The 20,703-nt window shown below is 44.0% G+C and overlaps 3 protein-coding genes across 3 annotated transcripts in view; 2 read left to right on the top strand and 1 right to left on the bottom strand.

The window, feature by feature from the left end:
- Positions 1–5,076, top strand: part of hcfc1a (host cell factor C1a) — a gene marked incomplete in the record, with an annotated part of 12,734 nt that extends 7,658 nt beyond the window's left edge. Inside the window, 11 exon segments of the mRNA XM_037678661.1 lie at positions 1–436; positions 936–1,084; positions 1,245–1,379; positions 1,494–1,701; positions 2,684–2,953; positions 3,025–3,131; positions 3,234–3,368; positions 3,456–3,641; positions 3,753–4,050; positions 4,129–4,192; positions 4,298–5,076. Coding sequence (XP_037534589.1) covers positions 1–436; positions 936–1,084; positions 1,245–1,379; positions 1,494–1,701; positions 2,684–2,953; positions 3,025–3,131; positions 3,234–3,368; positions 3,456–3,641; positions 3,753–4,050; positions 4,129–4,192; positions 4,298–4,334 — 2,025 coding nt within the window.
- A 1,418-nt stretch (positions 5,077–6,494) lies between these two features.
- si:dkey-13a21.4 (uncharacterized protein LOC494576 homolog) lies at positions 6,495–9,396 on the bottom strand. The gene is made up of 5 exons (XM_037678662.1): positions 9,341–9,396; positions 8,993–9,119; positions 8,697–8,915; positions 6,835–6,960; positions 6,495–6,757 (listed from the first exon to the last, which is right to left on the bottom strand). The coding sequence occupies exons 1-5, from the start codon at positions 9,394–9,396 to the stop codon at positions 6,668–6,670; spliced, it is 618 nt and encodes a 205-aa protein (XP_037534590.1). The 3' UTR covers positions 6,495–6,667.
- Positions 9,397–16,426: 7,030 nt separating this feature from the next.
- gata1a (GATA binding protein 1a) lies at positions 16,427–20,256 on the top strand. Its single transcript, XM_037679283.1, has 6 exons — positions 16,427–16,453; positions 17,675–17,905; positions 17,980–18,489; positions 18,964–19,109; positions 19,401–19,526; positions 19,607–20,256. Exons 2-6 carry the CDS (start codon positions 17,692–17,694, stop codon positions 19,892–19,894), a joined length of 1,284 nt encoding a protein of 427 aa, XP_037535211.1. The 5' UTR covers positions 16,427–16,453; positions 17,675–17,691; the 3' UTR covers positions 19,895–20,256.
- Positions 20,257–20,703: the final 447 nt, after the last annotated feature.

The following is a 20,703-nucleotide window of genomic DNA, read 5'->3' as shown; positions in this document are numbered from 1 at the left end:
ACCTCCTCTGCCACCATTGGAGGAGGACAGGTCTGCTCCAACCCCCCGTGTGAGACTCATGAAACGGGGACAACTAACACAGCTACTACAGCTTCATCTAACATGGGTGGAGTCCAGCAGGTGTGTTCAAACCCACCGTGTGAGACCCATGTGACAGGTACCACCAACACAGCCACACAAGCTTCATCCAACATGAATACAGAGGAGACGGGCACCGTGCAGAGTGCTCGCTCTAACCCACCCTGTGAAACCCACGAAACGGGGACCACCAACACTCCGTCCACAGCCACCTCCAACATGGGAGGGGATCAGACCAACACCGCAACAGGCCTGGTCCAGAGGGTTTGCTCCAACCCACCATGCGAAACGCATGAGACTGGGACCACCAACACTGCCACCACTGCTACCTGCAGCATGGAGACAGGTGAAGGAACAGGTACGTAACGCTGGAGACCCATTTGTCTACGATAAACTTCCAGTGCTGTACCTGCTGATCCCTGCAGTCTAGTAAAGTTGGTCACACTGTCAGTACAAGCAGGTTTTAGCTGAAATCATCAGCTCTCCATCACTGCATAAAATTCAACCAGTGAGCATCCACTGACCGTACCAACTCAGATGAATAATAAACGTGGTCCGCTCAGTTTCTGCGTAGGGCTCTGACCTCTGACATGCAGCTTTTAGATGTGACAATTGATTCAAGTTCTATAATTTCAGTACCCAAACAGAATAAGTTGGCTGTTTAATTGATCGGGAATAAATGAGAATTTCTGAGCTCGTTTGTAGAATCATGTTCTGTTTCCACCTAACTTTTCAGGAAATCAGTCTAATGAATCTGTTAAACCTTTTACCTCATGGTCAATTCCAGTGGTTAAAATGAAGAAGAGCAATATTTTGTTGGACGTCAAACATTAATCCTATTTTTGTGTTTTTTGCAGCTGCCCAGCAGACCGAAGAAGAAGCAGAAGGAACCAGCAGCACAGAAGTAGCTTCTACCACTGCAGCAACTGTCATGGCCGCCACCACTCAAGGCAGAGCCATCACCACTGTCACTCAGTCCACACCGGCCCCGGGGCCTTCAGTTCCTGTAAGCAAACACGGCTCTTCTCAGGCTTAGCAGCTGGTTTAGTACCATTCCAGCATGTTTGTCTGTATTGGTTTCTGTGCAGCTAAGTTTAAAGGCTGCAACTATGCATGAGGGGAAATTAAACTTCTTTTTTAAAAATGTGTTTTTTCTCTCTCTGCAGTCAATTTCATCAATCACAGAGGGGGTGAGTACTGCTGCCAGCTCCACAGAAGAACCAATGCAAACGGATGAGGCTGCAGCAGGAGAACCTGCACCTGCTGAGGAGCCAACAGCAGCTATGGAGACACAAGCAGAGGTGAGTGATGTTACACAAAGCTAACACTTCCTCTTCCTGTCCTGAACTTCCTCCCAAGATGAGCAGGTTTTATTTTCCCGATCCTTTGATGGGACTTGTTTTTTGTTCTTTCAGGGAGAAGCAGCAGCTGCAACAGCCTTGAACCTGCCTTCAGAGCTGATGTCTGAGGGTCAGGGAGCCACTCTGATGGTGACCGGACTGTCTGATGAAGAACTGGCTGTGACTGCTGCAGCCGAAGCTGCTGCTCAGGCAGCTGCCACTGAAGAAGCCCAGGCCCTCGCCATCCAGGCTGTTCTCCAAGCGGCTCAGCAAGCTGTAATGAGTGAGTGCACGCACATGATCTAAAGCATCTATACAGGTCGAGATTGGGGGGATGGTCAAAATGATTGAGGGGGAGAAAAAAATCAGAAGTTTATGCATTTACTACATTATTGCTTGACTTAACACTTACTGTAATTTCTGGACTATTGAGCGCACTTGAATATAAGCTGTGCCCACTAAATTTAAAAAGAAAACCAATTTTGCACATATATAGGCCGCACTTGTGTATAAGCCATGAGTGTCCACGTTGTAACATGAGAGATTTACACTGAAAGATTTTTTTCAACTTAATTAAATATGTACCAGTAACGTACACAAATACGTGCAGTAAATGTTTTTTCCTGAACAGTGCCAGTAACATGGCTGTTTAAAATAAATAAATAAATACAGTAGCCTACCAGGATGTCATTGATCATTATCTTAATCTTCTTCCTGTGCACTAAAACCACTGAAGTCGTCTTCTTCAGTGTCCTTATTGAACGGCCTCAGAAAAATTTCATCACTCGCGTCTTTAGTCTCTGTTTTGTTGTCGCTCTCAACGTCATTTTTGTCTCAAAGCAAATTTGAGATTTAATTTGATTTACAATTCACATTTATTTTGAGTGGCTGGAAATACTTCATTGTTTACATCGAGGAGGGAAACGCCCTCAGGGAGGGGACGAGTTTTTCATCGGTCCACTGTGACTGTGACCTGAACTTCATTGGGCGTTTTTTTTTAACCTTTATTTATACAGGTAGTCTCACGGAGTCATGAGAACCCGCCCCCCAACAGAGACGTGTTTCGGGCAGCTATGTGAGCTCCCGGGTGTAACGAGGCTGACTGTTTTGGCGGCATAAAGCTCGTCAAAAAACAAAATAAACCAAAAAATATATACAAATCCACAAATTAGCCGCAACATTGTATAAGCTGCGTTGTTCAAAGTTTGTGAAAAAAAGTAGCGACTTATAGTCCAGAGATTATGGTAATTTTTATGCATCTTCAGATGAAGGTGACGCTACTGGAGACCAAACCACCACCATCCCCATCATGCTGACCCAGCAAGATCTCGCAGCGTTGGTCCAGCAGCAGCAGCAGCTGCAGGAGGCCCAGGCTGCGGCCCAGCAGGCCTCAGTAGATACCAGCTTACCCACCGAGGGCCTCGCACCCGCCGACAGCCTCAACGATCCGTCTGTTGAAAGCAACGGACATAATGAAATGGCTGCCTCTGTCACTAGTGCTGTGGCATCTCTCCTACCACGTACCACCGCAGAGAGTAAGTTGGTTTTGTTTGTTTAGAGAGGTTTTGTGCACCTGGGTATCTAACTTGTTTCTTTTTAAACCCAGCACTGGCTCCATCAAGTACATTTGCACCATCTGTATCGGTAGCAAGTCCAGCCAAGCTGCAAGCAGCAGCCACTCTTGCAGAGGTTGCTAATGGCATCGAGGGAGAGGTGAGTGATTGTATTATTGATAGTTTATTGGTTCGATTAGAGCAAAGAGTGGCAAGAAGACTAAATATTTGACCAATTCTTTGGACTTTTGTGTGTATTTAGAAGCAGGCCCCTCAGCCAACTCCAGTAAAGCCTGTTGTTAAAAAGGAGAACCAGTGGTTTGATGTTGGAATTGTAAAAGTGACAAACATGGTTGTCACTCACTTCTACGTGCCAGCAGATGATTCCCAGGGAGACGTAAGTGTCTAATGTGGGGGGTTGTTTGTTGTTCATGTCTGTGTGGTGTTGCGTTTGTCGCCTTCAACCGTTTTTGCTCTTGAGCAGGACGACTCTGGCATCATACCAGATTACAGTCAGATGAAGAAAATGGAGCTGCAGCCGGGCACGGCCTACAAGTTCCGTGTTGCAGGAATCAACGCTTGTGGCCGTGGGACTTTCTCTGAAATTTCTGCTTTCAAGACTTGCCTACCAGGTTTTCCAGGGGCGCCATGTGCCATCAAAATCAGCAAGGTACATACAGCTGGAATCCAGTTTACAAGTTGGGTTTGGTGCTCAACATGAAACGTTCCTAATCATGAGCACAAATCCATGAATATATCTGCTCACTGTCATCATACTTAGAGTCCAGATGGTGCCCACCTGACCTGGGAGCCTCCCTCTGTGACGTCAGGAAAAATCATTGAGTACTCCGTGTACCTGGCCATCCAGAGCAACCAGACAACAGAGGCCAAGGCGTCCACCCCGGCACAGCTAGCCTTCATGCGGGTGTATTGTGGACCCAACCCGTCTTGCTTGGTGCAGTCGGCCAGCCTCTCCAACGCTCACATCGACTACACCACTAAGCCAGCTATCATCTTCCGCATCGCCGCTCGCAACGAGAAGGGCTACGGCCCTGCTACCCAAGTTCGATGGCTTCAGGGTGAGCACGCAGACTCGTGTTGTGTAAAAGTAATTTTCAAATTCCTGAAGTCGTTCTAACTGTTGCTGTACTTTATAGAATCTGGGAAAGATGCTGCTTCTGCAAAACTTGCTCCTAAAAGACCAGGCACCTCCCCTGATACGTGAGTACAGTACTTGTGTTTCACGTTGCACGCACAGACTGAAGAGGAGCCGATCCTCTCGCTCGCACATGAAATGCTTAACTCTGGTTTTATGTCCTTCTGCAGTAAGCCTGGTCCAAAGAAAGCAAGAACAGACCAGTGAGGCTGCCCAGAGAGTCCCAGTCTTGGTTTTTTTTTTTTTTTTTCCACTGTCCTTTTTATCAGGAAGACTGAGCTTCGCTCCTCCTCATCCTCCTCCTAATCTCATCCTCCACCCCCACGTCTCAGATCAAGACGGCAACAAAGGCAGAACACCAACATGAAGCCGAGATGAAAGTCCATCTGAGATGTTTCTGTAGATAAAACCCTTCTTTCCTCTCCTTGTTTCCTTGGTCGTGATATTTTTAGAGCAACACAAACCTAGAAGCACATTATCTTTTTCAGTCGCACCCCCATCCATATTTTTAACATCTATTTTTTTTTTTTTTTTTTTTTTTGGCTTGTTTCAAGTAGTTGAACAATATCTAGAAGTATTTACACTTTCCACAAACTGGGAGCCTGCCTGAGCGCAATGTTGTCTTCTTTTTTCCTGTTTTGTGAATTCTGGGGGAACGTAGAGAGAGACTACATGAAATGTTGTACAGTGTTGAAAACGGCTGCGGAGGCATTAGTTTAGAGGAGAGGAAAAAATCGGTATGGAAACAAATAAAGCACTTGTCCTCCACGAACGAGGACATCATTTTCTTTATTCCTTTTTCTTTTGGCTGAAATTTTCTTCATCGAGAACCAACTCTGTACAGTCATCGTAATGGACTCCAGTCTCCTGCTAATAGAATCACTGTGCGCTTTTTACCCCGAGATGACGACTGGTGGCCGACGCGTCGGAGCGGACGAGGGGGGGGGGGGGGGGGGGAGGAAAGAGCGGCGAAGGAAAATGTTGAGAAGGAAATGACGGACTTTGCTGGGACAGAGACTTGCATCACACATTTAAAAAAAAAAAAAAGATGAAAAAAAAAATCTCCAAAACCTTCCCAAAAAATTAGCTGCAGCAGGAAATCTTTTGTGTAGTTTATTTTTGTATTTTAAAGCTTTTTTTTCTTTTCCACCCCTCCTGTGTGTATCTATGTTGTGTGCTTTTTAACAAAACACCTTTTTAACTGTTTACCCCTGTAGTTTGTGTTCATGGGAAGACGACGGGTTGCCACTGTATTTTTTAAAACCCATTCAGTTGAATGTTCTTGTTATCAAATGGCAACGAACAGCGGGCGGACTTTAGTTCCAAGTCGAGCCGCAGAGGTTATAGGACTGAAGGGAACTTGAAGTGGACCCAAGGAGAGGAGAGGATTTTTTTTTTTTTTTTCTTTAAAATGCTTGTGTTGCTTTGTTTGCCAAACAGAATTTCCCGGGGCACGAGGAAAGTCGTCACGAGATCTTTTTATACCTTTCCTCCTCACACCCTCCATCAGTTCTGCGCTTTTTATGCTCGTGAATCTTTCATTTTTAGAATGGCAAATTATATTAGTAGACTTAACCCCCCCACCCCCACCATATTGATGTATGGGAATCCATTTATTAAACCTTTTCTTTTCTTCCACAGCTCTGTATTTCAGATGGTGTGCAAGCTAACTGTGACATGTAAACACTTTTGTCTTTGAACAGGGAAGTCTGGGGGGAAAAGAGAGCCGGAGTGTACTCACTTGTAAATTAGTTCGTTCATAGAGCAAGAATAAAAGACAAAAAAATTAAAAAAAAAAAAAAAAAACATCTCGGCCTTTTATATAATTACCTGTAACAAACAGTTTTTACATGTTGGTCATCTCTGGATTGCCTTTTGTGTCTTTACTTATAAAAGAATCAAATATATATATGATATATATATAGTCTCCCTGATTGTTCTGATTTGCTTCTGTCGAGCTGATTCACTGTAGGAGTCTGACTCACTGCTAGGTCCATTACAGTCCAGTTGTACAGGGAGGAGGTTTGTGACGAGACATGAGTGTAAATGGTGTTTGTCAGGGCAGATTGTGTCGCGATGGAGAAACGGCTGGAAACAGCGGAGCCGAGGTTTTTGTTTTTTAATTATTATTTTATTTGTTTTTTTCTGCGTGCCGCCGTTTCTCCGGCTCGCGCCTTGGGTTCAGTTTGGGACTTCTCCTGATTTCTTTCTAGAAACAAACCTTTATCTTATGCATTCATGATTTTGTGCGTGTCGGTGTGTCTGTTGAACAAAACTAGACATGCATGCAAAAGCAGTGTATTTTAGTAGTGATGCCTTAAGTTAGACCATAAGCTGAAGGTTCTCAAGAAAAAAAACTGAAAAGGAAAAAAAAACATTTAATGAGTTTGTTCTTCTCTCCATGTGGTATACAATTGTGTCCTTTCCTTCCACAGTACCTTTGCTGGGTCACTATTTTTGCACCCTTGTTAGATAGGTCATCATCAGCAGTGCCGAGGTCTGAACCCCCTCCTCCCCCCACACCGGGACGAGTGCTCCCCTCAGCACTCGCAGGTGTTACGAGGAGTTCCTCTCGGCTGTTCGCAGGTTATCTGGAAATGTCCTGTATTTTCCAATGTGTGTTTTTTGTACTGTAGGGAGTAATGTATCTTTTATCATCAAAAAATAAACATGTTAAACAGAAGTGCTGCCTCGCTCGTCACTTTACCTCCTGCAGGCCTCGCTCCGCCGCCCTCACGAAGGGCTTCTCCATGTCCACGTCCTCTTTGGCGCTTCCTTCAAAGTACTCTGCTCCTATTTCCTCGCACCACTGCTGGGCCTTTCTGCGAGACACCTGCAGAGGAAACGTTTTTAAAAGACGGAATAAAGATTGCAGTGAGGTGAGTCCAGGCCACAATCTTGTTTGTCTTCATGAATGTTTTATACACAGTAGTCTCTCGTTTATCGTGGGGGATCCGTACCCTGAAGACTCGCAATAAGTGAAAAGCCACGAAGTAGTACAAGTAGTTTATTTTTATTATATGTGAAGGTGTTTTAAACCCTTCCCACACTTGCAATATTCTAAACAATGTTTCTAAAAGTTCACAGCATGTCATGATTTCAGCACTCTGCCTCCTCTGCTCTTTGCCACCTGTAAGTGCTCTTGGCCACGCCCACTTCTCCGCCCTGCACAGTGATCAGCTGCAGCAGGATGTTTATCCTGCAGTATGGGCTGCACAGAAGGTGCAGCAGGTGCTAAATAATTTAAAATAACTTAATTTAAATACAAATGTAATGCCGATCGTGCGGCTCATCCATCAACCATCCAACTGCGTGTCATGTCCAATCTTATTTTGAAAAACCGCGACAGAGCAAATCTGCGATAAACGGACCGCGAGTAGCGAGGGACTACTGTATTTGGACATTGCATGTCCTCTGCCACCCAAAGGGTGCTGCAGCACGTTCTGCACCTTTGCTTCCCAAAGACTTTATTACAATAAAATATTTCAGCTACACAGGATTAAACTCCTTTTGGGACACTCCAGCACTGTTTCTTGTTCATACAGAGATTATTATTAATTACTTTTGACCCTGATAAAAGGAAATCAGGCTTTTGGCTGCACAGACAGCAACAACATGAACATATCAGCCAGGTGCCACAGTCCTGCTCATCATCGGATACTGTTTAAAAATGTAAGTGGGCACAGACGCTTGAGGGTAAAAACATGTTTAGGTGTAACGTCACACATGGAGGCTCTGACCGCTGGGAGCTCAACGTCCGTTCTGCCCTGAGTTCTCCCATATTAAATGTAGGACTTTTATTTTCCTGAAAAAGATTCTATTATTTTTGTTCACTGGGAAGAAACTGTAGATAGTTTAGGCTAACTACCGTCGCGTCTCAGAATGTTGCCTTAATTGCTTTAGCAAACACAGCTCGAAGAACCTGTTCAAGTGCTTCGGCTGGAAACAACAGGCATGTGTGCAAACCACTGGTGCACTGTCCTGACGCATGTGCAATAATCCAGGTAGAAAAATGTAACAGGTTCTCTGGACGGATTCAAGAAAATACAATGAAACGTTTCGTCTTTAATCCAAAAGACTTCGGCAGGACTGAGAACTGGTGCACTGTATTTTTATATTTGTCAACTTAGTAGTTGAACTAATAATCAATACTAGACTCTGACACAGGGCCCCTACATCTACTGGATCATTTTAGTAGATAGTTGAGATGATGATGAGTCCTGCAGCTCAGAGCAAATCTGAGGACTGAGGCCTTGGGTTTTACCAGAGCAACGGAGAGGAGCAGTGAAGAGTTGCACTGGTCCTTACAAGTGAATGTAATAAGGAATACAGAAAGCTATGAAAAGGTTTAACGTATCAATACGTGTCACATTACGTATCATCGGGCACTTATGGATGGGTTAAATGCAGAGACTAATTTCGCCATTGTATGGAAACATACAGTGCTGACATTGTGATGACATTATTATTATTATTATTATAAGTGGGTACGAAAATTCCCAAGCTTTTCTAGTGGGACGCTGTATACCAGCGTATCACATAGACCCACCACACCACTGGTCCACTCACCTCTCTGTTACCCAGGTCCGTTTTGTTTCCCAGTACAAGAAAAGGGAAGTTGGATGGATCCTCAGGTTCACCCTGGACCAGAAACTCCTTCCTCCACACATCCAGGGCGCTGAAGGTGGCGGTGGAGGTGACGTCAAACACCAACAGGCAGCAGTGGCTTCCTCTGTACAGAGGGGTTCCCAGAGACTGGAACCTCTCTGTGCCTGCCGTGTCCCAGATCTGCGCCCAAACACACACATTCCCAGTTACAACCTGAGAGTCTGCTTCTGCTGCTCCAGTCTCTGAGGAGGACGCACCTGCAGGCTCACCCAGTCTCCATCTATGTGGACAGATTTGGAGAGGAAGTCCGTCCCAACTGTGGCTCGGTACATGTTGGTGAAACGATGGTTCACATATCTGTTCATGATGGAGGATTTTCCCACACTGAGCAAACACACACACGCACACGCACACCGTCACACAAGCTAAGCCTTTAAAACAGACAATCAAACGTTCATTTCAAGCACAACAAAACATCAAAGGTGGAAACATACACCTAAATGTCTTTTCGGGACATGTCCACTTGTGTCCACAGGTACAAGAGAAAGTGAAAGTGTCCAACAGCGACCTAGAACAAACTGTCAGAGTACAGGGTGTAAAGTTACCCAGAGTTTCCTATGAGGATGATTTTCAGGGTGACAGGACGCTTGTCTTCACTCATGTCCACCGGAGCTGAGGACAGATTCTGTCCTCCCGAGCTTCAGCTGGTGATGCCTTCAGGTGCTCCCCGGAAATCTCTAGCTTGTTGCAGCTTCATTCTGAAACAACTGGAAGTCAATGATCAGGCCATTAAAGTGGTATTCCAGCCATTTTGAAGCGGTGTTCAGTGTAAAGTTGGGAACAGTTCATGTTTTGATCTCAGCTCTTTGAATGAACTTGGTTTGGAGAAACAGAGTTTACGTCCAACAGCTTTATTATCTAGCTGTTTTTGTTTCGTTATTATTTCATTTCTTCTATTTATTTTTTCATTTATACTTTTTTAATATGATCATCTATTGTTTGTACCTCATCTGTGTTCTTTGTTTAAAACAGGTCTCTCTTGTAAACGAGTCCTCATGGTTCATTGAGAATAACCTGTATAAATAAAGATTGAATGAAAACAGGACTGATGAGCTAAATACTACCTAATCAGTGTTGCCAGATATAAATGGTCTGTACTTATATAGCGCCTTTCTATCTTATTTCAAGATACTCAACGAGCTTTACACTACAATCTGTGTCCTCATTTACCCATTCATACAGCACTCTACTAGATCTCTACAAAGCTAATTGAACAAATCATTCTAAAGAGACTAATCAGAGCTTGATCACATTCATACACCGATGGGACACACATCAGAGGCTATGAGGTGTTCAGTGTCTTGCTCAGGGACATGTCAGCATGTGACTGCTGGTGGATTTGAACCCCCAACTCTTGCATGGGAGGACGACTGCTCTAACCACTCAGCCACAGCCGCCACACAAGTGCCCTGAGACATAGGCTATGATAATTGTTTTATTTGTGCAATGATTGTTGGGTCTATTTGATAAACAATAAATCATTTTAAAAAAGCCCAAATATGAGATAGTTTGGGCATTTCTGTGTACCAGAGAACCCCTTATTGTTTATTCAGGTGAAAACACAGTTTATCAGAAAGTCAGTTTGAACCAGCCAGACTTTCATATTTCTGCACCGCACAAACAATATAAACAGTATAGTAGGCTATAGTGTGTCAATATAGAATACTTTTAAAGCATAACTATATTTTATCAATTTCTATCTGGCAACCCTGGTTCTAACCAATCAAGACCAAAGTGGATTACATTTGTCCTAAAAGCAATGTCTAAATTGTCATAGCAGTTAACGCTAACATAACAATTTCATTCATTATGCCGTAGATTTGACATAAAGAGGTTATTTAAGTAAGTTTTTGTGTTTATTTTTTGTTTTTTTACAGAAATATCAGCAAGGGCATCTAACTGTGACTCTGTGCAGCCTGGGTTACATCTGACATGAAATAATAATAAATAAAAACTGTTAAATTCACAACAGTCATTATTCTAACCTACAAAGATCTCAACAACATAGCTCCAGCTTATATTACAGATATTATTGTTCCATATTTTCCTAACAAAGCACTTCACTTTCAGACTGCAGGTTTATTTGTGGTTCCTAGAGTTTCCAAAAGCAGAATGGGAGGAAGATCTTTCAGTTATCAGGCTCCTCTCTTGTGGAAACAACTTCCAGTTTATGTCCATGAGGCTGACACATTGTCCAGTTTTAAGACTGGGATTAAGACTTTACTTTTGATAAATCCTATAGTTAGGGTTGGTTTGGGTTTCCTGAGCTATCCTTTAGTTATGCTGCTATAGGCTTAGACTACTGGATGACAAATTGACGTTTCTTCAATCTGCTGCTGTCTTTACTTGCTCTACTCTTCCTGTTTGTATTTGTAATTATTTAAATCAACATGTGGTTTTGTCTTTCCTCCTATAGAAAGTGACCTCCCATTCTGTGTTTGTTCCTCCTTCCTGTCCTCTCTAACCCAGTCAGTCAAAGCAGATGGCCGCTTGTCCTGAGTCTGGTTCTGCTGGAGGTTACTTCCTGTTATGAGGGAGTTTTTCCTTCCCACTGTTGCCATTGTGCTTGCTCAGGATGGGAGACTGTGACGAAGTGAATATTCAACACAATCTGCCACTTCCTTAAACAGAGAACTTTAATAACTCACTTTTTATGTATGTGAATGTTTCCGTTCAGTGCCCTGAGACAACTTTTGTTGAGACATGGTGCTTTATAAATAAACTGAATTGAACAGCGGAAATATTTTAATATCAATGTTTGCATGATGAAAACGTTGAAGACTTGGAGTAGTTTTAAGACACTAATATCCATTTTGTATGCTTCAGCTGTATTTGAGAACTCATACTTAAAATATATTTACTTTCTTTGAACAACTCAAACTAACAGCGTTCATTGAAAAGGTGTTATTAAAACTTAATTTAAATGGTAACTTTCACGTCACACGGTTAACTTGACTGAAACATCCACTTTTCAACCAGTCTCTGAAGGTTTTCCCAGCTAAAAACGTTTTGCATTTTGATGAACTTTTCAAATTTAAATTCTCTTTCCTCAGCAACTCTCGCAACAACGTTGCATTGTCCGATACTCTTGAACGCATCATTTGGCGGCACACCTGTTGACTCACAGCTGAGCTCGTGCCTTTTTTTAAATCAGAACAAACAAAAAAAGCTACGGAAAAGTAACTCCTAAAAAATAACAACACGTAACCAGAAAGACATTATAGTATAATTTAGTAATATAAAACACACGAGACAACTTGTGTTGCTGTAATTGTCTTAATTATTATTATTATTTAAATCCAGATAATAGGTCAGAGTTGATTTGTTTTTATTTTCAAATTCACAGGACAATTTGTTTTATTACATTTGTCTTCGGACACGTTCAAACTGTAATCAGGTGGAAAATACATGTATTCATGTTTTTAGCCACTAGAGGGCAGTAGACGCTTCAGCTGACCCCCGGGTGCCCCCAGTCTGCTTCTGGTGGACATTTCACCTGATTTACAGGTGAACGAGAGGTGGCAACATTTACTAAAACACGAACTGGTAGCAAATAAAATAATTAATTTTGGGATAATTGTTGGATGTAAGGTTTTCATTTTATTTAAATAAGAACAAGTTAAACAACAAAGTTCAAGGTTCTTTCCTGTCGTTCCCATCACATGTGGTACATGAGGTGGAACAAAATTGTGTACTCAAGGTCCCAGTTATACCCAAAAAATAGCAAAAATATAAAAAAAGAAACAGTATACAAGCAAGGACCTGGTTAGACAATATTTTATTTTATTTCTGCTTCATAGTTTTCACAGTTTAAATATTACAAGGAAGCAGTTTCCAGCTGTGATCCACCAGATCCTCTGAAGCGCCTCTCAGCAGAATGAATAAAAGGCCCAGCATGCGAGTTTCAGACCGACATCATCTCGTGGACAAATGAGATGATGTCTCATGATGGGCGGCTGTGGCTGGAGTTACAGGCCCGCTGCTGGCTGCAGGCAGCAGTCGTCCTCCAATGCAAGAGTTGGGGGTTCAAATCCACCATCACATGCTGAAGTGTCCCTGGGCAAGACTATGAACCCCTCATAGTCTCTGATGTGTGTCCCATCAGTGTATGAATGTGATCTAAAGCTCTGATTAGTCTCTTTAGAATGATTTGTTCAATTATTCTTTGTAGAGATCTAGTAGAGTGCTGTATGAATGGGTAAATGAGGCACAGATTGTGTTGTAAAGCGCTTTGAGTATCTTGAAATAAGACAGAAAGGTGCTGTATAAGTACAGTCCATTTACCATTTACAAATGACAGACATCATTTTTATTTCTACTTTTTGTCAAACCTTTAAATTAGAGTCACAAACAGAGAGGAAACCAATTTAAAATGTCACTGACTGAAAAAAAGCTTTAGCTGTGATGTTTTTAATTATTCTGATCAATCAAAGTACACAGTTTAACAAGATATAAAGTAAAATGAAATATCCTGCATCAACACTAGAGGTTAGAGAGGTGTGTACAAAATGCTTATTTAGAGAACACTTACAGCATTAACTTTTAGACTAAGTTCATTTAATAATAAAAGGGAATAAAGTTATAGATGTAAAAACATGAGCAATCGCATGCAGTGCTCAGACTGCATGTTCTGGATGACTCTCAGCGACTAGCACACCAAATTTCAGTCCATCATCTGTAAAACCGGCTGAGTTGTGGCCATTTTTGTGTTTGACAAGGTTGCTTAGCGGTGGCGGCCATCTTGGTGGAGTTAATCAGTTGTAGATGTTCACTCGGTGGTTATTTTCTGAGAGTTTTATCAAGATTTGTCCAGCGGTTCATGAGATATTTTGCTAACATTACAGACAAACAGAGGCAGACAACAATGTTGTCGTTTCATCTTTGGCAGTGTGTCATAAAAATCAAACAGCTGACACAACAAACCAATGTGAAAGATTAGAAACAGAAAAATTAGGAATTATTTCATTCTTACAAGAACTGCATCATGTTGAACCTCTCGGGTCTGAGATGTAAAAACTTTATTACTGTAATTTCTGGACTGTAAGCCTCTACTTTTTTCACACGCTTTGAACACAGCGGCTTATACAATGCTGCGGCTAATTTATGGATTTATTTATTTATTTATTTATTTATTTGATGGGCTAACGAGCTTCATGCCACCAAAACATTTAGCTTCGTCACACCCAGGCTCTTACATAGCTGCACGTCTTGGGGGGATAGCGATCAATGACTTCCTGGTAGAATACTGTATATATATATATATATATTTTATTTTATTTTAAATCAGCTGTTTTACTGGCACTGATAAAAAAAAAACATTTACTATATTTATGCGTGTTACGGTACATGTTTAATTAAAAGTTTTTAAAAAATCTTTCTGTGTAAATATCTCATGTTACAACGTCAACACGCACGGCTTACAGACAAGCGCGGCCTATTTATGTAAAATTTAAATTTTCTTTTTACATTTAGCGGGCGCCGCTTATGTTCAGGTGCGCTCAATTGTCCAGAAATTACAAGTAGTCAGACACGCACAGACACAGTCCAAACACCTCTGCTGCACAAACATCACCTGCAGACCAACTCGAGTGCCAAGAACAGCCCTGACAGATAACTACACGCTAAAAATGTAGTGATGGTGGGGACTGTGTGTGTGTGTGTGTGTGTGTGTGTTACTGCAGCTCTGCACAGACGAGATAAGAGCACCGCCTTCACAGAAGTCTGTTTCTTGGGAATTTGAAGGCTGCCCTCAAAGTCCACTGGTGACACAGAATGTCGTCCGTCACCGAGCTCCAACTGGCTCAACATCCTCCCAACTGTCCAGCTGCACACTGTAGAGCCAGCTCCACATGGTGGAGAGGAAACACAACCAGCAGATGTGCATGTGTGTGTGTCAGGCTGGTCTGAGTCCTGTAGGTCCGAGCCTACCGTCTGTGTGTGTTGCTGTATGACAGCCAGCAGCGGGCCTGTAATTCCTGGCCTACTGCTCTCATCTTGATAAGGCCTTATCAGGGCAGCGCAGGCCGCTCACACAGCGGCAGCCGCCACATCCCTGCCCGACCGTCCACACCGACCTCCATCTTGTTACAGAGCAGCTTAGTGAGTCGAGGAGCAGCTCTGCTCGTTTTCACTCAAACAGAAAGCAGCTTTAAAGAGCTCAGAGCCAAAAAGACGATCGTCTTATGACACAGTGTTTGAACTTTTCACCCCAGGGTCAGTGGAGGCGCCGGCCTACCTGGCAGTGCACGCCACCTTAAACCTGCAAGCTCCGAACGCACCACAGCAACAAACTACATTAGACCTTTCTGCTGCTTTGTCGTAATATTTTGCTGCTTCATGTGCTCCAAATGTTAGAACCTTATGTTTTTCTGTTGACAGGGTTTGCTTTATGGTTTTTAATTTTACAGCTGAACAGGTTTTATCCACACCTGGTCTCCACTAAGCAAAGCTGAGATGATGTCCATCACCTGCAGGAGCTTCACTCCTACTCTGAGTGTCTCAGTTCGGTTAAACTCATCAACCTCCAGCACTTACATCAGTTTGTTTGTTTTGTCCCCACGATGAGCAATTTTCTGCTTGAACACCTGAATTCAGAGTCAAAAAGGGTGAAAGGAGATTCATTTAGCCTCGGCTTTGATTTGCATCTTCCTAACTGATGCAGTTTATCTGCAGCTGCTGTTTATTAAACGGCTGGAAAAAAAATCAAGCTTAGTGCGACATTAAATAATATCAATTGTCCTAACTGTTTCTCTCTCCTGATTTCCCTGAAAACTGTAAATGAACAAAGAGAGAGGAAAGTTGGGGAGCTGCTTTGACTACCAAATGACCGGGACAGCGTTGGGCTTGTGCGCTGCCAGGCCGTGTCCAGGCCGTATCTCTCCCCCACGATTGCTGCTCCGCTCCAGATTTGCATTACTGCGTTCCACTCCAAGCTTTGCTGGACCACAAAGAAATGGAGTCTTTGCATTTTACCTTTGCTTTGTTTAAACGTCTGCCACTGTCCTCTCCGCGTGGGCCTGCTCTTATCAGGGGCTGTATGCACATTTCATCAACAGACGGAAAGGAAAAGCTTCCAGCAGGCTGCTGCGTTCATGTGAACATCTGTGCAGCATAAATAAAGTCAGATTATCTCCTCCAGTGTTTTTGTCCATCATCTGACAGCTGATAGCAGCCATGGCTTGGTTGCTGATAGGATTTTTTTTGTGGTGCATCCTCTGAGGAATTTATTAAAATTGTTATCAATAGGACACCAGCAGCTCACAGACAAGACGGACGAGTGGAGGAGCTAAGACTCAAAGCTCCTTCACCTCTTCACCAACACCACACACCTTAGATAAGACTCCAGTTAGGTGCATTTTGTCAGTAAATGACACCATTAAATGTGATTTTATTTTTAATTCAGAGTTGTAAATATGTAACATCCTGCAAATTATTTCTCTCTCTGTGGACCGAAGAGGTGTGTCTTTCACAAAGTTGTCTCCAACCCCTCCCCTCCCACGGCCTGTCTCGTACTCCTAAACTTTGCTAGTGGTTGAAGAAGTTGCACTTGTAACCATCGGCCCGCTCTGAGACAGTCACGCCGTCGAACTGGGCCACCTTCCACCTGCTCCTGTAAATCTGACCCCAAGGTGCACGGCTCCCGTGGGGCATCAGCTCAGGTAGGTGCTCTTCTCTTTGTCTCCTCATCGTCCTGCAGGAGACACCAGGATATTCTACGCCTGCTGCAGAAATGGTTATTAGTGTTGGACTGGTGTAAAAACTTTCACTGGTGGGGAGTCTGGCTGCCTCAGGCCTTTGACCGTGACTTATACGTTCATCCGTTTCCAGCTCAGTGAACACTACTTCTTAACCAGCTGACTCTTTCAGTACTTTTCATTTGAAAACATTCATTGTGTTAGCCAGTCGTTGATTTACAAAGAAGCAAGACACTTTCTCTTTTGTTACGTTAAAAATCTGAAATACAATTTGAAATCAACAAAACCCAGTTCAGGGTAAACTCTTGAAATCCTTTCATTAAATAAAATGAAACTGCAATAAGACAATCTTACAAGGCGTTGTCATTTCAGTTCGCCAGCCGTGTTGTGTGTCTCGTTTGACCGTCCACGACGTGCCGTCTCACCCTCACCTCGTCCCCGCGTTTGTTTTCCACTCCTGTCAGATTTCTATTCATCAGATGAGATTCGTGCGCAGATGTATCAGTAAAACTGGACATAATTAGAATTATATTAAAGCTGTATCTGATTTTCTCACACTTTATCAGATACTATCAGCCACCTGTCGTTCCTCTTCTCTTTCCTGTAAAGACACTGAGAGGCTGTGACCTTTGCAGCTATTTACGCCAAAGTTTGTCTTTTAGAGCAGCAGTTTTGAATATTGACTCATGACTTGGGATGAACATGAATCATTTATTCAGTTCAAGTTCACTGTTGTGAAAATCTGACTTCATTTTAAAGGATTATAACCCTCACATTAAAGAAGTCTGCCAGCCAGTGCTCAGTTTCTGTGCTCGAGTGTTTTTCAACATTTTGGGCGTCCCTCAGGGCATATTTTTAGCATACCTCTAACTGGCACACCTATGGCGTTAAGGCCACTTAGTAACCGTCGGTCACTGGCTGCATCACCACATTTAAAGTGCCAGTTATTTTTAGTTGTTACTTTCAGCCACAGTCAAATGAGGATCCTAGAAAAGGAAGTTCGAAAAAGGCCTGCTATCGAGATATCTCGTCCCTGATAACTTCAAGTTAACACTTGTTGTGTGGTGAGGAGCGGAGTGATACATCTGCAATCAAAGTCAGAGCCTCCACGTCTCATCTGAGCTGCACACACGGGAAATGAAAAATAAAATAAAGCATGTTTTACATGTTCTTTCTTTTCCTCAGAGACTTCCCCTGCTGACATGGACGATCCATCCGAGCAGTCCCACTGGGTGTCCCCCTCCCTGCTCGGCTCAGACCCTCTGGCTGGTTTCTCCTCTGACTCCGGCCTGTTGCCTCCTGGTGAAGATGGCGAGGCCTTCTTCTCCGTACAAGACACAGACTTCTCCAGCCTGCCGGGCTTCTTCTCCAGCCCCAGCCACAGCCGGGCACCATCCAGCTACAGGCACAGCTCGGGTGAGTGCCAGCACCAACAGTCACCTCCCTCCTCGCAGCCGCAGCCTGATCATCTCGCTTTCCTTTTTCTGAAGTCCGACAGGTGTTCACCTCACCTGGCCTCCTCAGCAACCTCCAGCTCCTGGACGGGCCGCCCAGCCACTCCCTGAGCTTGCCCTACAGCCCCGCAGCCTCCACCTGGAGCAGCAGCCCCCTCGCCAAGACCCCACTGCACTCACACACACCCACCTCCCTCTACACCCCCGGGGTCACCTCCTCTTTCACCACCTCCAGGGACGGGTACTCATCATCTCCTGGCAGAGAGGGCAGGGAGAGTCCCCGTCTGCAGGAGGCCCTTAAAGCAGAGCGGCTGAGCCCACTGGGAGGGTCCGGGGCCGGCAGCAGCTTTCTGAACCTGACCCCTGCAGCTGGGGGGATGTACACCCCCTCGTCACACACCCATCCACACATGTTGAGCCCCTATAGCTCGTACATGAGCGGGCCGCAGGACTACAGCTCCGCTGCGCTCTACTCCGGGGCCGGAGCATGGATCAGCCCCTCGTATTCTCCCACAATCCGGAACAAGATGAGGGCAACCACTCCAGGTGAGGGTCCGCTGTGGTGGTAGTGGTGGTGGTGGGGGCACCATTTCCTGTTCAGTACACAAGTGTCACAGTCAGTTCTGACTCTTTGAGACAAAAAGTTTAGAGTGTAAGCAACATCTGGTTGAAGTTCTGGAGCCTTTAACACAATCATCCATCTTAACAGATGCAAATATGCTGGTTAATAACTTATACATATAACAAAAACATATCTGGGAAAAGTATAACTTGTGAAAGCTATTTTTTTTATTTAAGGTTATTCTTACGGGGCTCTCAGTGCTCATAAACATTCTACCTTACATAACAGCTGAGCATCTGAAGGTAAATTTAGAGAAAGTCAAAACTACATCACAAAACAATCATGCATTCATTTTTTTCTGCACAAAACTTGTGTCCAGTTATTTTTTTTTCATGAAGTCAAACTTATTAAAACAAAATCCTTCAATAACTGTTGTTGTTTGCTTGTTTGGTCGGCAGAGGCCAGGGAGTGTGTGAACTGTGGAGCCACGGCGACCCCTCTGTGGCGCCGGGACGGGACGGGCCACTACCTGTGTAACGCCTGTGGACTGTACCACAAGATGAACGGTCAAAACAGACCCCTGATCCGACCCAAGAAGAGACTGGTACGACACACAGAGATGAACCTTGCCTATGTGTGCTCATTTGGCTGCCTGTTAGCAAAATAACTCACAATAGCAAACACAAACATGGTGATAGCTCAGTCAGTTTTATAGATTTTGAGTTGAAATTTGGAGTGGTAGTAACTGAGAGTCATCCCTAAAACGTAACTCGAGCGCCATGATCAAACGGCTTTGCTTAAAGCTTTAGCAGCCAAGATGGGGGGGGGGGGGGGGCAACCCTTTGAGGAGTGATGGCTGCATTCACTGGGAAACGTTCATTTGGTTGTGTTTCAGATCGTCAGTAAGCGTGCAGGGACCGTGTGTGCCAACTGTCACACAAGCACGACGACTCTGTGGCGACGCAACACTAACGGGGAGCCCGTGTGCAACGCCTGCGGCCTCTACTTTAAACTGCACAACGTGAGTCTCTCTGTGGGATTTGTTTAAATAAAGTCATATGTTTGGTTTGTTAAACTAAAATGCTTTTAATCTTTTCTCAGGTCAACCGGCCCCTCACCATGAAGAAAGAAGGCATTCAAACACGCAACAGGAAGGTCTCCAGCAAGAACAAGAAAAGCAAGAAGGCGGCCATGTTTGAGCAGTACTCAGAGGTGGCTCAGCCTCTTCCCCTGGACGACACCAGCGGGCACTTTTCCCTCGGCCCCGGGACTCTGCTGACCTACAGCCACACCCCGCACCTCATCCCTACACCGTCGGCCCTGCACCCCTCCAGCAGCTTACCCTACACCCACCACCTCAACACCGGCATGGTGTCCACACTGGTGTGACGGCTTCATGGCCTCACCAGCCAGCGTGCTTTCATCGTCATCATCCGTGTGGATTTGTACAGAATAAATCTTATGAGATCTCTTAATTTTCACTGTTTTAATCAGTTCCAGTTGTATGCCAAGTCCTAAAAATCACTCCTCTGAAGTTGCTGCACACATGAACACACTGATAAGGGAACTTGTTCAGCTGTAAATACAAACAAAATCTGATTTCATGTCAAAATCTGCATGAAGACGCTCCTTTATTTATCCAAAAGGTAAAAACCCTGCGATGTACAATGTGTAGTGGGTCTCTGTTATGTATTTCCATAATTGATGTGGCCACACTGAAGCAACTGAGGACAATAAAACATTTGACTTGTGATGGACTGAGAAGGGCTTTTGTTTTAAGTCATTTGAATTCACAGCTCAGTGACCTGACCAAAGCAGTGCCTCCTGTGTAGAGTCATTGTACTCCTCCACACACACACAGCTGTCTTTGTGCAGCCACCACTTCACTTTGACAGTGTCACTGAACATAACAGGTATGCAAATCCTCCCTTCTACAGAAGTGGCAAACATTCATCTAAAGTGCAACACTTACACCTGGTTGTAAACTTGGACCAGTACTGTCAGATGAAGAACAAGTTGGTGTCTGTCTCCCTCACACATAATGTCATGTTTGTTATTCATCTTTAAATGCCCACCTCTCACACAGTGACAGCTGGATATGGGCACCAGTGACCCCCGCAACCCCAGAAAGCAAGAAGTGGGTAAAGATGATGGATGGATGGATGGATGGATGGATGGATGGATGGATGGATGGATGG

The sequence above is a fragment of the Nematolebias whitei genome, chromosome 7 (assembly GCF_014905685.2).
Source record: "Nematolebias whitei isolate Nwh7 chromosome 7, NemWhi1, whole genome shotgun sequence".
Lineage (NCBI taxonomy): Eukaryota > Metazoa > Chordata > Actinopteri > Cyprinodontiformes > Rivulidae > Nematolebias > Nematolebias whitei.
This window is presented reverse-complemented; position numbering and strand designations above follow the sequence as displayed.

What these genes read in the sequence shown, in the direction of transcription:
- si:dkey-13a21.4 (XM_037678662.1), bottom strand. Translation starts at nt 9,396, where the DNA reads ATGAGTGAAGACAAGCGTCCTGTCACCCTGAAAATCATCCTCATAGGA. An exon ending in GAGACTGGGTGAGCCTGCAG is followed by an intron (nt 8,916 to 8,992) that starts GTGCGTCCTCCT and finishes GTTTGGGCGCAG; the next exon opens with ATCTGGGACACGGCAGGCAC. An exon ending in CGGACCTGGGTAACAGAGAG is followed by an intron (nt 6,961 to 8,696) that starts GTGAGTGGACCA and finishes TTTCCTCTGCAG; the next exon opens with GTGTCTCGCAGAAAGGCCCA.
- gata1a (XM_037679283.1), top strand. Translation starts at nt 17,692, where the DNA reads ATGGACGATCCATCCGAGCAGTCCCACTGGGTGTCCCCCTCCCTGCTC. An exon ending in CAGCTACAGGCACAGCTCGG is followed by an intron (nt 17,906 to 17,979) that starts GTGAGTGCCAGC and finishes CTTTTTCTGAAG; the next exon opens with TCCGACAGGTGTTCACCTCA. An exon ending in GATGAGGGCAACCACTCCAG is followed by an intron (nt 18,490 to 18,963) that starts GTGAGGGTCCGC and finishes TTTGGTCGGCAG; the next exon opens with AGGCCAGGGAGTGTGTGAAC.